This window comes from Trachypithecus francoisi, unplaced genomic scaffold, assembly GCF_009764315.1.
Source record: "Trachypithecus francoisi isolate TF-2019V2 unplaced genomic scaffold, Tfra_2.0 Lachesis_group20, whole genome shotgun sequence".
In the NCBI taxonomy this organism is placed as follows: domain Eukaryota; kingdom Metazoa; phylum Chordata; class Mammalia; order Primates; family Cercopithecidae; genus Trachypithecus; species Trachypithecus francoisi.
The window spans coordinates 21,190,098-21,206,750 of record NW_022681466.1 but is presented as its reverse complement, the minus strand read 5'-3'; the positions used below and the strand labels follow the sequence as shown (position 1 = coordinate 21,206,750).

Genomic DNA, 16,653 nt, shown 5'->3' with positions numbered 1-16,653 from the left:
TTAAGAGGTGTGTGAAAGGCTCAGCTAGCACCAGGCACCTCTACTTGTCACAGTGGTGATTCTACATTTGTCCCTGTAATTATTGTCCATCTCCACAACCAGACTTACAGCTCCAAAAGGGTAGGACCCGCAACCATCTTGTTAACTGCTGTATTCCCAGCAGCAAGTCCCATGCCTGGCACATCGTGAATTCTCTAAATATTTACTGAATGAAGAAAGGCTCCAAGACCCAGCTATCTCCGCAGCTGGGCCTACTCACCTCTTTATAGCCGAAGACAATGCGGCCCTCACGGTGCAGAGCTGCCTGGAAGGTGAAACTGCCCCTGTCTTCCCAGCCTTGGAGATAGACATGGTCCCACTGAACCACAAAGACTGTCCCTAGGGAGAAGAACAGAGACCCGGCTGGACAGGAGATCGTGCAAGGAGCAGGGCCCTACAGAAACACCAGCCAGAGGGTGATGGCCACAGGTTGGGATGATGGGGAAGTTTGCAAATTTAAGGAGGCTGGAGCTGGGCAGCTCACTAAAGCAGCCTGGCTTCCGAGCAGCAGAGGAGCCAGAAGATCCCGCTTCAGCCCCAGATACTGTACTTGATCATCTCTTTCCCTTTCCTTCTTGGGAGTCTATTCTGACTCCTTGAGATAAAAGAAGGAGGAATGTCTGTTCCTCTGGGTTCAGATGGGGTTCAAGGAACATCCTGGTGAAAGTAAGAAACAACAAAGGCCCCTAACATTTATTTTACCTCGACTAAGAGCCAAGCACTGTCGTTTTGTTATCTCATCAGATTATTCTGGGTGGCAGGCATTTTTGTCCCCATCTGACAGGTGAGGAAACTGAGCAGAGAAAGGTAGGTGGCCGCCTGGCTGTGGGACTGCGGGACTCTTGCCCTCTCTAGGCCCTGTGCTCCTCTAGAGGGCTGGAAAAGGGATCCCTGGAGCTGGGTGACTTAAATTCTGAGATCCGGTCTCACCATTGTCAAAATACACAACTGTGGAGTTGTCGGAGTAGCCAGGGTTGAAGTTGGCCATCAGGGGCGCCACATACTGAGTAGCTGTGAGCATCCGATGGATCACATCCCCCATGAAGAGGAAGCCTAGGGTAGGAGACGTGCAAAGGAGTCACCAGAAATGGCCCAGAGGGGTCGCTTTGGGGGCCTTTTCCCCCAAGGGCAAGAAGGGCAGCGCAGGCGGAGCTGGAAGTGAGCCTGAGATCTCTGTCGCCCATCCCCATCTGGCGGGCTCTGGGTCTGGTGTGCATGGAGCCGAAGGGCCCTAGACAGGAGAAGGTCCTCCCTGTTCCTTCAGTGGGACACAGACTATAGGGTGAGGGGGCAGGAAGAGGAGGGGACTCGCAGCTTTTCCCATTCCTGGGGAAGTGGGATGTGGAACTGAAGTGCAGGGATTAAAGACAGAAGCCTCCGATCAATAGGGAGCCTGGCCCCAGAAGCCCAAGCTCTCAGAGGGGTCTCCCTCTCCCTCTTATTCAGTGACTCCAGGTCACAGGGCTGTCCACACTGACTCATGCTGGCCCAAGGAGACACACACACGCACGCACATGAGCAGGTCAGTTGATGCAAGGGGGATGCTCTGACATCCATTGACCCCCGCTCCTGAGAATCAGGCTCCTGTTAGAACCGAATGTGTGTTCCTCCCATTTCATCTACACAACCCTGTCTCCAGTTTGCCACCCCTGGGAGGGCCCCTGAGTTCGGGTTGAGGCCTCCAAACCCTCCCCGGGGCCCCACGATGTGGCCTTACCTCCAGTTGCTATGGTGATCTGCCGCAGAAGATGCCCATAGAAAGGGAAATCAAAGGACAAGACCACTCTCTGCAGGGGATGGGAGAAAGTCAGCATGCCCTGGGCACCCACACTGACTCGTGCTTGTTTGGACAGAGTAGGGAGCAGGCATGCCCAGGACCACTACTGGGCACCCCAACTCTGGCAAAGTCCCATGGGAATCCCTGGAAGGTACCTCCCAGGTCACAGACCTCGGGCCACAGCCATGCCCACTGACCAGGCAGGGTGGGTTGGCCCCCAGCCTCCCAGCCCAGGGAAGCACGGCTGGGGACTGGGGCACTCACCGAAGCCTGCCGGTGGGTGTTGGAGAGTATTGTGTGGATCTTCACTTGGCTCCGGTTGGCCTCGGCCACATCTACCCACAGTTCCCGGCTGCGGGGCTCACTGGGGCCATAGAGACGGGACACATAATAACTGTGGTTGTCCTCCTGCCAGCACCAAAGATAAAGCCCACAGGAGGTGTGAATAGTCAGCATTCCAGGAATCACTCTCTGCCCTTCCCCACTCAGACTTCTGGGTACAGGAAGTCACCACCCTCCCAGGGCGCTGGGCCTCTGGCCCCAAGGGCTGGTTTAGGCCTAGGACCCCCTGGGTTCCCCCTTGGCTCCAGACAGCTCACTAGCTGGCCCCTAGCAGTGCCCCAACAGGCCTGGCCACAGCCAAATCCACACCTGCTGCACTCATGCTCAACCCTCCTGTTCCCAGACAAGCCAGGAGGCTGGCAGCCCCTGAATCCCTTCAGACCATGACCAAGGCTGAATTTGGCTTGGGGCATGAGGGAGGAACAGACAGGATGGCCCCAAACCAGGCCCTTGTTTTCAGGGAACTCCCAGGCCAAGGGAGACTCATAGTCCCTGCCCTAGAAGAATACCCTATTTAATGGAAAAGAAAAATCTGAGCTGGACATGGTGACTCACGCCTGTAATCCCAGCACTTTGGAAGGCCAAGATGGGCGGACCACTGGAGGTCAGTTCAAGACCAGCTTGGCCAACATGATGAAATCTTGTCTTTACTAAATATAAAAACATTAGCCTGGCCTAGTGGCACACGCCTGTAGTCCCAGCTACTCGGGAGGCTGAAGCACAAGAATCACTTGAACCCGGGAGGCGGAGCTTGCAGTGAGCCGAGATCGCACCACTGCAGTCCAGCCTGGGCGACAGAGTGAGACTCCGTCTCAAAAAAAAGAGAAAAATCTGGATCTTAGAAGGCACCAGTCTAAAGGAGGAGGCTGCCTCTTGATCCTGGGGAGTTGCCAGTCTGGAATGAGACTTGTATAAACAGAGGAGCAGACACAGACCCTCAAGCAGAGCTGATACAGAACCCAGAGCCCACACAGCATCACCAGGGGGGTGGGAAGGGGAGAGAAGCAGCAAGGATTCCTTCCAGGCATACCTCTGAGCCTTTGCTGTGTGCCTGGTGGAGATAAAATAAAGAAGCCAGAATGCTGTGGGCTGGGGGTTCATTCTGCAAAGCTCTCCTGCAGAGGAGCACTTGGGCCAGGGTTTAAAGGAGGCCAGAGAAATGGTTGGCAGAAAGACTTAAGAGCCAGAGAGGGGCGATGTGGAAGCACTTCCTGGAGCCGGCCCAAGAGCGCCAGCCGCAGGAGGAAGGCGGGCAGGGCAGGCAGGTTCCCTCGGCAGCCACCGCCACAGAGATAGGGCTGCGGACCGGTGAGGAGCCCTGGGTCATTAATCAGGCTGCCCAGTGGTGGTGGTGGCAGACACAGCAGAGCAAACGACATTCTCCCTGCCAGGCTGCCAGCTGCCCAGCCGGCCCTTGCCCTGGGCCCAGCATGAGTGGGGACAAGGGGTTCCTGCAATCCTCACCTGCCAGAAGGCACTCTGCTCTTACGACAAGTGACACGCTCTGGGGACCTGGGGTCGGGGCAGGCCGGGGCAAGAGGAGCAGATAAAGCACGGTTGGTTGGTGTTGGGGGCTATTCCCTCTGCCAGTGCCCTCCCTTCCTGCCTCCAGACAGCCCATGCCTCCACCCATCCTCAGCGGGGCAGTCAAACCAATCAAAAACACCTCTCTGTTCACAGGCTATCCAGGGCTCCCTCAAGACACTGTCCTTGAGACGAAAACCAAAGCTCTTAGGCTGGTGTGCAAGATCCCACCATGAGCCAGCTCCAGCCTCTCTCTAGCTCCTTCTCTCTCCTCTCACCACCTCTTGCATCCTTGTGCACCCACCCCTGCAGACCAGACTCCCCTGACGGCCTCAAGCCATCAGTGGTCACTCGTGCCATTGCCCACGCTGGTCCTCCTGTCTGGAATGGCTGCCCTTGCCTTCTCCCTTTGGCAGATTCCTGGTCATTCAACACTCAGCTTAAACTCTGCCTTCTTTTATTTTTGAGACAGAGTCTTGTTCTGTCGCCCAAGCTGGAGTGCAATGGCATTACCTCGGCTCACTGCAACCTCCACCTCCCGAGTTCAAGAGATTCTCGGCCGGGCGCGGTGGCTCAAGCCTGTAATCCCAGCACTTTGGGAGGCCGAGACGGGCGGATCACGAGGTCAGGAGATCGAGACCATCCTGGCTAACACGGCTAAAAAGAGATTCTCTTTTTTTTTTTTTTGAGACGGAGTCTTGCTCTGTCGCCGGGGCTGGAGTGCAGTGGCCGGATCTCAGCTCACTGCAAGCTCCGCCTCCCGGGTTCACGCCATTCTCCTGCCTCAGCCTCCCGAGTAGCTGGGACTACAGGCGCCCGCCACCTCGCCCGGCTAGTTTTTTGTATTTTTTAGTAGAGACGGGGTTTCACAGTGTTCGCCAGGATGGTCTCGATCTCCTGACCTCGTGATCCGCCCGTCTCGGCCTCCCAAAGTGCTGGGATTACAGGTATGAGCCACTGCGCCTGGCCAAACCCTGCCTTCTGATCGGTCTTCCACCCCTACCTCCCCAGTGACCTCCACCCCATGGAAGTGGCCTCCACCATCCCTTATTTCAGGGGGTCCTCAAGGGGTGACTCGTGTACTGTTTGCAAGAGTCACATGGGGCCACTCTTGTTGGATTTCTGGTTTTACGCATAAAGCCACTTGGTAGGGGTATGCCCTGATGCCACGGCCCCTGGGGTGAGCGCCAAGGATGCTGCTTCCCATTGCTGCCACAGCCACCAGCCCTGGAGTCTCGGGAGGGTACCCAAAGGGGGATGCACTGCTCTCCAGCTCTGCCCACAGGCACTGAAGCCACTGCTCCTGCCCAGAGCTCTTGGCCTCCCTCGGGAAAGCAGCTCCCTCTATTTCTGCCCCTTTCCCCACCCTCCAGGAGACCTAATGCTTCATCTTTTTCCTTGGTTTCTGTCTCTCCTATCTCTACCCATCTCTGCTGGAGACCCCTATCTCCATTTAAAAAAAAAAATCACCCATCAAAAAAACAAAGCTCCGTGCATAGCAATCTGTGCAGAGAGAACTGCACAAAGGGAGTCCGATGGCCGCCTCCCAGCCTGCTTCCTAGATTCACTGGTGAGCAGTTTTTATTCCACTTCCAAGCAAAAAAAATATAAGGGGCCCTGCCCAACACTGTACATCTGATAGTCTGCAGGACCCCAACTCTGCAGCTGGTTATGGTTCTCCTGGTACCACCTGCCACGGCCATAGCTACAACTCGCCCTCTTCCCCCGAATTCAAACAAAAAAGTGGTTTATATTAAGAGACATCAGTTAGCTTAAAATTTTGCCTGAAGAAAGGAAACCAAGTTTAGATGCTATTCAGCCATCCTTTTTTATTATTATTTATTTATTTATTTATTTATTTGAGATGGATTCTCACCCTGTTGCCCAGGCTGGAGTGCAGTGATGCAATCTCAGCTCACTGCCACCTCTGCCTCCCGGGTTCAGGTGATTCTTATGCTTCAGCCTCCCGAGTAACTGGGATTACAGGTGTGGGCCACCACGCCCAGCCCAGCCCATTATTTAAATGTCTGTTTGCCCCTGAACTACGAGCCCCTGATGGGCAGGGATGGGCAAAGTCACCTCTGTGCCTATATGGCTCAAGGTCCCTCACTTCCTCCGTGCTTAGGAGTGTTTGCTGGAGGTGGGGGTGGGGGGACCAGTGCTTTGCAATGTGTTAAAATTGGGGAAATAAACTTGCCTCCCTAAATCCTGGGCTATCTTATGATCTGTTGGTGAGGGGAAAACGAGTGGCCCACCTTAACACAGCCAGCACCAGATAGCCCTTCCATCCTTTTGCATGCTGTAGTGGGTTTCAACTGTGTTACCCAAAACGATATGTTCAAGTGTGCACCTCTGGTACCTATGAATGTGACCTTATTTGGAAATAGTCTTTACAGATGAATCGAGTCAAGATGAAGGCAGACCAGATTAGGGTGGGCCCTAAATCCAATGACCGGTGTCTTTTTGTAAACGAAGAGGGAGATGTGGATACAGAGACACAGAGGAGATATAGGGAGGATCCCTGTCGCAGTGAAGGCAGAGATTGGAGTGACGCTGTTCACAAATCAAGCACACCAAGGATTTCCAGGAGATCCAGAAGCTAGGACAAGACAAGCAAAGATCCTTTCCCGGGGCCTTGAGAGGGAGCGTGGCCCTGCTGACACCTTGATTTCAGACTTCTGGCCTCCAGAACTGCAAGTGAATAAATTCCTGTTGTTTTCAGCTACCAAAATTGTGGTAATTTGTTCTGGCAGCCCTAGGAAACGAATATCCGTGCCACAGATGTGTGTTACCGTGGCCCAGTTGGGACAACCTGAAGTTGTTTTCCCTGTTCCACGTCATCCCCTTGCTTAGGCCATTCTGTGGCTTCCCAGTTGCACTCAGAACAAAGGTCACACCCCTTACGCCATTCCCTTCTCTTCTTTACTAACAGAACATTGATTTTGGATTGAGCACAGTGGTTCATGCCCGTAATCCCAGCACTTCCAGAGGCCAAGGCTGGAGGATCACTTGAGGTCAGAAGTTCAAGACCAGCCTGGGCAACATAGTGAGACCCTGTCTCCACAAAAAATACAATAAAATAAAACAATTAACTGGGCATGGCTGTGCATGCCTATATTCACAGCAGCTCAGGAGGCTGAGGCAGGAGGATCCCTTGAGCCCAGGAAGTTGAGGCTGCGGGGAGCCGTGATTGGGCCACTGCACTCAGCCTGAATGACACAGTGAGATTCTGTCTCAAAAAAAAAAAATTGATTCTGTAGCAACCAGCAATGTAGCCATCTAATAAACCTCATTCCCTGGATTTCAAGGATTACCATGTGACACAGGCTGGCCCGTGATATCAGCTGAAGGTTCTAGTGAAGCCTTTTGAAAGAGGTCAAATTTGACCGCTTGTCCCTCTTATCTTTGCCCTTCTTCTTCCTGCCTGGAATGCAGACATAATGGCTGGAGTTCCAGCAGCCATCTTGTGAGTATAAGGACAAGAGCCACACCCTAAGGATGTTGAAGTGGAGAACTAGATGGAGCCTCAGTCCCTGATGACATGCTGGAGGGCTGCTCCTTAAATCCCTGGATTTAGCTCTCTCTTACACGGAAACACAAATCCTTCCCCATGTGTGGTGGTCTGGCCCCAACTCAACACTTCCTTCTCTCCCCTGCTTTCTTGTTCTGGGAATCACCACGCAGTTGTCTGCCTCAGGACCTTGGTGCTGCCTGTGCCTCAAAATTTCTTCCCCTTCCCTGTTCAGGAGCTGACCCTTCCTCACCCATCCAGCCTCAGCTCAGGAGTCACTTCCTCGAGAAAGCTTCTCTGATTCCCTGTTGCATTCCCATCACACCCTGTGCTTCTTTCTCCTGGTGTTTTGCACACTTGTGACAATTTACTTGGATTTTATACACATCTTCACGTCTGCCTTTCCTGTAAGATCATAAGACCTCAAAAGTAAGGTCAGCCTTTATCTATCTTATTTAAGCAGAGTATGTGTTCAGTGGAGGATTTGTTGAGCAAAAAATGACCACGAAGTATAGCTGCCTGTTTCACGGGTACCACTACATATTCTGAAGCCCAGGATAGGGTCATTTCACGAAACAAAGCAGGACAGCTGCAGATGCTAAACAGGTGCTCACAGGTAAGTCTCAGTCAACTGCATACAGCTTCCACTGGGAACCTGAGCAGGCCAGTGTTTAAGACAGTTGCTTTGAGGCTCGGAGAAAGGTCTGGTTTCAATCAGCCTACTTCCTGGGCCCTGAACAGTGAGAGCTTTCCCCAAACCTCCAGGCATCTGAAATAAGTGCCCACGACAGAAGCCACACTCTGCAGTTGTGAAGCCCAAACAGATGCTGACGTGTCTCTTGCCGCCTCAGCTAAGACTGCGAAGGGTGAGATTCCTGGGAATGCCTCTTCCTGGCCCGTTGCTCCAAGTTCTCTGCTTCAAAGCAAAAACAAGCGGTCTGATCCAAACTAGTGCTGCTCTACAGAGAAGCCAGGCCCTGTGTCACGTGCCTCAGCTCTGACAGGTGGATGATCCTTGGACTCATTCTTGGAGTTCCCAATGATCCCTGCAATGGCACCTCTTAACTGACACAAAGCTTTCATCTATTCTGACTCAAGGAGAGTCAGAAATGAAAGGAGCTGCTGCCTCTAACTCCTAAGCTGATTCTCTCCAATGAGTCAGCAGATCCCAGGGAGGGCTAGAGCCTCGAAGCCTAACAATGCCCTACTCAGGCCAGCGAGGGTGAGGCCAACCTCTGCTTCAGGCCTCAGAAGTGCCAAGTACAGCTGGCCTGCCAGGGGAAGGACTGGCTCAAGGGCAATGCCATGCAGAATCTGCTGCAGGTCCCAAACAGGCCCAACAGACTGCCCTCCTGGCATGCCTGACTTTTATTACTCCAGGACAGTGAAGCCAGGAGCCATATCTACTCAGCTCTGGCTGAGAGCAGCTACAGAGTGATGGGTGAGGCCAAAATGCACCCTGGAGGGAGGGGGTGACTTACAGTGGGATCACTCCTGGGCAAAGCCAAGCACAAAGCCTGCAGGGGAGCATTTGGGAGCATGGGAGGAAGGAGAAGGGAAGCTGGCATTTGCTGAGTGGTAATGGGAGAGTGCTGGGCATTTCGTATTTGTTACTTCAGGGCAACCCTAAGAGTTGAGCACTAATATTAGTCCCATTCCCTCAGTAGGGAAACTGAGACTAGAAATCATGTAACTAGGCCAGGCGTGGTGGCTCATGCCTGTAAGCCCAGCACTTTGGGAGGCTGAGACAGGGCAGATCACCCTGTCTCACCAAACAAAAAATAGAAAGAAATAATGTAACTGTATGAAACCAGGTCAGTTCCACTCAAAGACAGTGACCTTTCCTCTATCCACTGTCTCTGAGATCTTAAAGCAACAGCCCTCCGGGAAGGTGACTTAGGCCACCTACCAGTCATTGGTTAAAATCTCAATCAGAAGGACTACTGTCTGGAGGTTGGAGCTCAGGGACGGTGGTGCATTCATCTCGCCCCCAGAACCTCCCTAGCACAGGGCCTGGCACCTGGTATCTGGTGGGTGTTCGGCATCTGCCTGCCAAATGAGCTGAATAACAAGGATTCTGCAGCCAGTGGTGTCAAGACTGTGCTGAGAATGTGCAGTGTGGCTCTGACAAGGACAGCGTCCTCCCCCATCTCCAATGGCAGATGACACAAAAGCCACTTGTGGAGGAACCAGCTGCCTCCTCTGGGAATCCAAGCCCATAGACAGCACTCCCAAACCTGGGACTTCCTGGACACAGGAAGGTGTCTCTGGATTCCTCAATTTCTTCTCTGAGGAAGTGAAGCCAACATGGGAGATACCTTCGGGGGCAAGAAAGGAAACCCAGGTTGAACCCAGGTTCAACACGAAGGACTTGTGTTAGACCACACGTCTGAGAGCCCGGCAGCAGGGCAGCAAGTGTGGAACATGGATGATCCTTGTGTCATCAGGGCGTTGTCCTAAGTGTGACTGCCTCCTGGTCCGAAGAGGGCTTCCTTGTCGGGTTCAAAAGGAGAAACCTCGCACCAAGAGTGGAATGCAAGATCTTCCCTTCAGTCTGATGTGGCCCCCGACTATTACAGGGGCCAGGGCGTGCCAGATTGGTGTAAACCAGTCTACTTCCCCCAGGAACTGGGGATCATGGCTCCGCTAGAAATGGGGAATGGAAGTTGGGTGAGCAAAGGCCTAACATCAGGGTTGATGGGGAATGTGGCTCAATGACCAAGACTAAGCTCTTTCAGTCTTTCTTCTCTGCCACTTTCAGTGCGGGCTTCATTGTAAGGCTAGGCACCTTGTAGTGACAGGACGGCTGACAGTGGCAACTAGCCCTGGCTCATGGAAGCAAGACAGGCACAGCACACATCTCCCCGACCACTGAATGAACACTTGTGCTTCAAGATGGCAGGGCCAACCTGGGTCCCCTGCCACCTCTGGACTAGGGAGCCCTAGATGCTAAACAGCTTCCACCTAGACTAAACATCAGCTGGGGGTAGGGTTATGTAGAAACCCAAGATCCCATTCCTATTGTGCAAGGCTGTAAGGTAAAATATATGTTGAAAAGTCAACCACAATGTCCACTTGCCATCTGAATCCAGCCAATGAACCAGTACTCTCAAAAGACAAGAAGCACTTTGGGAGGCTGAGGCAGAAACATCGCTTGAATCCAGGAGTTCAAGACCAGCTTGGGCAACACAGTGACACCCCCCCAAGTCTACAGAAAAAATGCAAAAATTAGCTGGGCATGGTGGCATGCACCTGTAGTCCCAGCTACTTGTGAGGCTGGGGCAGGAGGATCGCCTGATCCCAGGAGATCAAAGCTGCAGTAAGCCATGATCGTGCCACTGCATTCCAGCCTGGGCAACAGAGCAAGACATTGACACAAAACAAACAAAACCAAGAGACATGCCTTTTACTTTCTGGAAGCAGAGCTGAGTAAAGGGTTTGATTGGCCAGCATCTTCCAATCTGTCCACATGCCCAGGGAGGTGCAACAATTCTGCCAACCACTCAGGCCTTGGGGAATGAAAAAGAAGAGCCTTCAGCTGGAGCACGGCTGCTCCACTGTATTGTTTGTCTCCATCCAGTTCTTTATGAGGCCACAGTTTACCCAGGTTCCTCAAAGCTGAGCATCAGTGATGCAATTAAAGCTATTGCCACCTACCCCGGGTGTACTAGAACCAGTCCATTTAATCTAGAATTCCTTAATTCCTTCCTTCCTTCTTTCCTTCTTTCCTTCCTTCCTTCCTTCCTTCCTCTCAGTCTCTCTCTCTTTTCATTTCTTCTTTCTTTCTTTCTTTTCTTTTCTTCTTTTTTGAGATGGAGTTTTGTTCTTGTCGCCCAGGCTGGAGTGCAACGGTGAGATCTCGGCTACTGCAACCTCTGCCTCCTGGGATCAAATGATTCTCCTGCCTCACCCTCCAGAGTCTCTGGGATTACAGGTGCACGGCACCACACCCGGCTAATTTTGTGTTTTTAATAGGGACAGGGGTTTTACCATGTTGGCCAGGCTGGTCTTGAACTCCTGACCTCAGGTGATCCACCCACCTTGGCCTCCCAAAATGCTGGGATTATAAACATGAGCCACCATACCCGCCTAGTCTACAATTTCTGATGCTCCTGAAACATCAATGTTGTATGGAGCCCTGCTAACTAAAATTTCAGGCGTGGCATTATATTTTAAACAATATCCTTGTACCAGACCTTGTACATAAAAACCTTGTACAGTTTTAGGATGCTCCATCCCCATCCCACGGATGTCTGCCCCCCACCCATAGGCCCTGCTGAGTTGACTACACCCATCACAGTCTCCCACATGACCCTGTGCTTCCTCAGACTGATTGGACATAGGTAGTCACATGATTCAAAAGTAGCTCATCTCTTGGAAGCCTACAATCTACAGCTTGTGCAGCCTGAGCCAATCAGATCACACCCACCCCCCCACACACAGGGTGAAATTGGGAAACTGAAAAGCTGGCGGCAGGAGAGCTGAGTTGAAAGATCATGGAGACTTAGGAACTGAAACCATTCAAGATGAACAGGGTCTGTGAGAAAAAAAGAAAAAAAAGAACTGAAACCATCTTGAGCTGTCTGCAGAAGACTTCTGATCCACAGAAAGGAAAAGGCAGACCTTATATATATCTGGCTTCAATAAACATATGATGCATTAATGAAAAGGAGGCAAGAACTGGGGGAGGGGACCTGGTTCCCAACAGTTTTCCAGCTTCCTTGAGGTCTGGCTGTCCTTCATGTCCAGACCTTGGGTCTCCCATGATCGTCTTCTGCACCCTCGCAATAATCCTTCTGTGTGGGACAGCTCAAATAGCTCCTCAGAACCAAAAGGACCTTAAATAGAATAGCCTTGCTTATGAGGTGATCAGAGGACAAACCTCCAGGGTGAGCCCAGGCAGTCCTTAATTGATACAGACAGCAAGAATCTGAGCCGGGCGCGGTGGCTCACACCTGTAATCCCAGCACTTTGGGAGGCTGAGGCGGGCGGATCACGAGGTCAGAAGATCGAGACCATCCTGGCTAACACGGTGAAACCCCATCTCTACTGAAAATACAGAAAAAAAATTAGCCGGGCGTGGTGGCAGGCGCCTGTAGTCCCAGCCACTTGGGAGGCTAAGGCAGGAGAATGGCGTGAACCCAGGAGGTGGAGCTTGCAGTGAGCTGAGATTGCGCCGCTGCACTTCAGCCTGGGCGACAAAGCAAGACTCCATCTCATAAATAAATAAATAATAAAATAAAAGATGCCTTTAAAAAAAAAAAAGAATCTGAATGAGCCCACCACAAAGCAAGGATACATGTTTGAGATTATGAATATGCTAATTACCGTGATCTGATCACTGTATATGTATTGAAACATCACTATGTACCCCATGAATATGTACAATTATTTGTCAATTAAAAAATTAAATTAGATCGGGCATGGAGGCTTAGGCTTGTAATGCTGGTACTTTGGAAGACCAGGTGAGTGGATCACTTGAGCTCACGAGTTCGAGACCAACCTGGGCAACATGTTGAAACCACCATCTCTACAAAAAATACAAAAACTGGCCAGGGGTGATGGCATGCACCTGTAGTCCCAGCTATGCAGAGTCTGAGGCAGGAGAATCGTGTGAGCCTGGAAAGTTGAGGCTGCAGTGAGCCAAGATCGCGCCACTGCACCCCAGCCTGGGCGACACAGTGAGATCCTGTCTCAAAAAAAAAAAGCTGAGTTCCCAGCCATAATGGGAGGGGAGGTCAGACACACCTCATTGTAACCCCTCCCTTTTGCAGTTCAGACACAATTGACCAATATTAATGTTAAAATAGAGATCAGAAGACAGACGGAATGGACTCAGTGGCAATATGATATCAAATTATAAACAGGACCTATGGCCATGACAGGCATGGGTTAAATCACGCACTCCCGCAGGCCACTCTGACCCGGCGCTTTTTTGTTTTGTTTTGTTGTTTTGTTTTTTGAGATGGAGTTTCTCTCATGTAACCCAAGCTGGAGCGCAATGGCAGCATCTTGGCTCACGGCAACCTCCGCCTCCCAGGTTCAAGTGACTCTCCTGCCTCAGCCTCCCAAGTAGCTGGGATTACAGGCGCCCACCACCATGCCCGGCTAAATTTTGTATTTTTAGTAGAAACCAACCTCAGGTGATTCACCCACCTCAGCCTCCCAAAGTGCTGGGATTACAGGTGTGAGCCCCCGCGCCTGGCCTGACCCAGCATATTGAGTCTTGCTCTGACATATCACATGACATATCAGGTAAGGCATGAGAGGATGTGACTCTGGCAGATCATATGACACATGGCGTGATATGATTGGCAGATCAGATGATGATTAGCAAACTTCTTTATCTTAAACATTCTTTTCCACTGAATTCAAGTTTTCTATGTTTATTTATTTATTTTAGATTTTTTTTTTTTTTTTTTTTTTTGAGACAGGGTCTCACTCTATTGCCTGATATGGCTCATTGCAGCCTCAGTCCTCGACCTCCAGGGCTCAAGTGATCCTTCCACCTCAGCCTCTTGAGTAGCTGGGATCACAGGCGTATTCCATGACACCCAGCTAATTTTTTTTTTTTTGAGACAGAATTTTGCTCCTGTTGCCCCGGGTGGAGTGCAATAGTGTGATCTCAGCTCACTGCAACCTCCACCTCCTGGGTTCAAGTGATTTTCCTGCCTCAGCCTCCCAAGATCTGGGATTACAGGCATGCACCATCACGCCCGGCTAATTTTGTATAATTTTGTATTTTTAGTAGAGACAGGGTTGGGATTACAGGCATGAGCCACTGCACCTGGCCAAACACCCAACTAATTTTTAAATTTTTTGTAAAGTCAGGGTTTCACCCTGTTGCCCAGTCTGGTCTCAAACTCCTGGGCTCAAGCGATCCTCTCACATCAGCTTCCCAAACTGCTGGGATTACAGGCATGAGCCACTGCACTTGGCCTCTACTGACTCCAGGTTTTTGAACAAAGCCTTACTGCTTTAACCAACTGCAAATTAAAGAATCTCTGAACCCACCAATGACCTGTGAGCTCTCACTTCAAGATAGCTCACCTTTTTTGGGCCACACCAACATATAAACTCCATATATTAATTTATGACTTTGCCGGTAATTTCTGCTTCCCTAAAATGTATAAAGCAGAGTTGTCACCTGTCTCAGGATCACTTACTCAGGGCTTCTTGGGTTTGTGTTTTCTCCAGGCTGTGATCACTCACAGAGGCTCAGAATAAACCTCTTTGAAATATTTTAGAGTTTGATTTCTCCGCCAACACCACCATGATTCTTCTTCTCTAAAGTCAAGCACTGCTAGCTTCTTGGCTGGCCATTGGGAAAAAGAGTCCCATGGCTTGGAATTCACCAACTTTGGGGACACTTCCCAACTGCCACCATAGGCCCCTTAGCACGCTGCCACCCACATGGGCAGTTTTGATGGAGGAACCCCACCCATGGCAAAGACTAATAAATGCCTCCCAATAACCATTCTCTCCTTCCTTGAGTCGCAAAGGCTCCCAGTTATAGCTAGGCACACAAGCACACAGTTAAACCATATTTCCCAGCCCTCCTTATGGCTAGGTATGGCTATATGACTATATCTGGCCAATGGAAGATGAGCAGAAAGATTGCCCTTAATAAGAATGGGTGACTGGGTCTGGAGGCTCACGCCTTTGGGAGGTTGAGGCCAGCAGATCACTTGAGGCCAGGAGTTCGAGACCAGCCTGGCCAACACGGCGAAACCCGATCTCTAGTAAAAATACAAAAATTATCCATGTGTGGTGGTGTCACCTGTAATCCCAGCTGCTCAGGAGGCTGACACAGGAGAATCACTTGAACCTGGGAGGTGGAGGTTATATTGAGCCGAGATCATGCCACTGCACTGCAGCCTGGTTGACAGAGCAAGACTCTGTCTCAAAAAAAAAAAAAAAAAAAAGAATGGGGACTGGGTGTGGTGGCTCACGCCCGAAATTCTAGCACTTTGGGAGGCTGAGGTGGGCGGATCGCTTGAGGTCAGGAGTTTGAGACCAGCTCTGCCAACATGTTGAAACCCCGTCTCTACTAAAAATATTTAAAAGTTAGCTGGGCGTGGTGATGCACACCTGTAATCCCAGCTACTCTGGAGGCTGAGGCAGGAAAATCACTTGAACCCAGGAGGTGGAGATTGCAGTGAGCCAAGATTGCGCCACTGCACTCCAGCCTGGGTGATAGAGTGAGGCTCTGTCTCAAAAAAAAAAAAAAAAAAAAAAAAAAACTGGAGTGCCCTCCCTCTGCCTGGCTGGGATGCAGATGTGATGGCAGGAGCTGAAACAGCTGTCTCGAGCTACAAAATGGAAAGCACATGTTTTAGAAGGCAGAGGTGCAAGATAGCAGGAACCTAGGCCCCCAACACCACGCAGACACAACATCAACCTTTGCTTACTTATGCTCACACTATTACATGTGAGAGAAGAATAGGTTTCTCTCATAGCTAAGGGCCTTGTCACTTTGGCATCTGTTACAACAGCTGAACCTATATCCTAATTAATACAAGGCCCTAAGGGGCCTCTCCAGGCCACTCTATCCCAGGGCATTGTCACTATAATCCATATGGATGTACCTCTTAAAAAGAATGCGGAGACCTTGCCTGGCAGTGAACCTTTCTTCCCAAGGAGTTCACACAATTCACAGCCCGTTGCAGAAGCTCTGACCGGGATGACCTGACATTTCAAAGGAGCTCAGAGAGGGTTACGTGAGCTATGCCACTTGGCAAGTCCACCAAAGGGAATGATGTTTCCTTGAAATGTGTGCAAGAAACCCTGATCAATCATCCACATTTGTTTTGGGAGGCAGTGTGATATGGATTTCAAACATTTTTGGTCCTGAAATCATTTCTTCCAAGAAATCTTTCATAGGAGCTCAGTACATCAATCACATCAAAGTAAAGCCACGTTGGGAGAAGGACAGAGGAGGCTGGAGCCCAGCCTGCTGTGCTACTTCCTTTTCCACCACCCTCCCTCCCACAGCAGCCCATGAAGCGCTTGGGGTTCCATGGAGCACAATTCGAAAACCATTGCTCTAGGATCAAGCATATAGTCTGTGGAGTAAGACAGATCCAAGTTCCAAAATGGGCTCCATTATGTAATGGTTAGTGTCCAGCATTCCTCTCTTCTCTGAGGGTCAGTTCCCTCATCAGTGACCTTTCTTGCAAGGTTCCTTTTTTTTTTTTTTTTTGAGATGGAGTTTCACTCCTGTTGCCCAGGCTGAAGTGCAACAGCCCCATCTCAGCTCACTGCAACCTCTATCTCCTGGGTTCAGGTGATTCTCCTGCCTCAGCCTCCCAAGTAGCTGGGATTACAGATGTGTGCCACCACACCAGCTAATTTTTGTATTTTTAGTAGAGACGGGGTTTCACCATGTTGGCCAGGCTGGTCTCAAACTCCTGACCTTAGGTGATCCACCCGCCTCAGCCTCCCAAAGTGCTGGGATCAC

General features: G+C 50.9%; 1 protein-coding gene across 4 annotated transcripts in view; it reads right to left on the bottom strand.

Moving 5' to 3' along the window:
* Positions 1-16,653, bottom strand: part of PLXDC1 (plexin domain containing 1) — a 90,095-nt gene that overhangs the window by 40,182 nt on the left and 33,260 nt on the right. For all 4 annotated transcript variants that reach the window (XM_033183224.1, XM_033183225.1, XM_033183222.1 and 1 more), the window contains exons 3-6: positions 2,081-2,224; positions 1,757-1,826; positions 970-1,092; positions 260-378 (exon numbers count right to left, since the gene is read on the bottom strand). In XM_033183224.1, the coding sequence (XP_033039115.1) occupies positions 260-378; positions 970-1,092; positions 1,757-1,826; positions 2,081-2,224 (456 nt within the window). The remainder of the gene's footprint in view (positions 1-259; positions 379-969; positions 1,093-1,756; positions 1,827-2,080; positions 2,225-16,653) is intronic.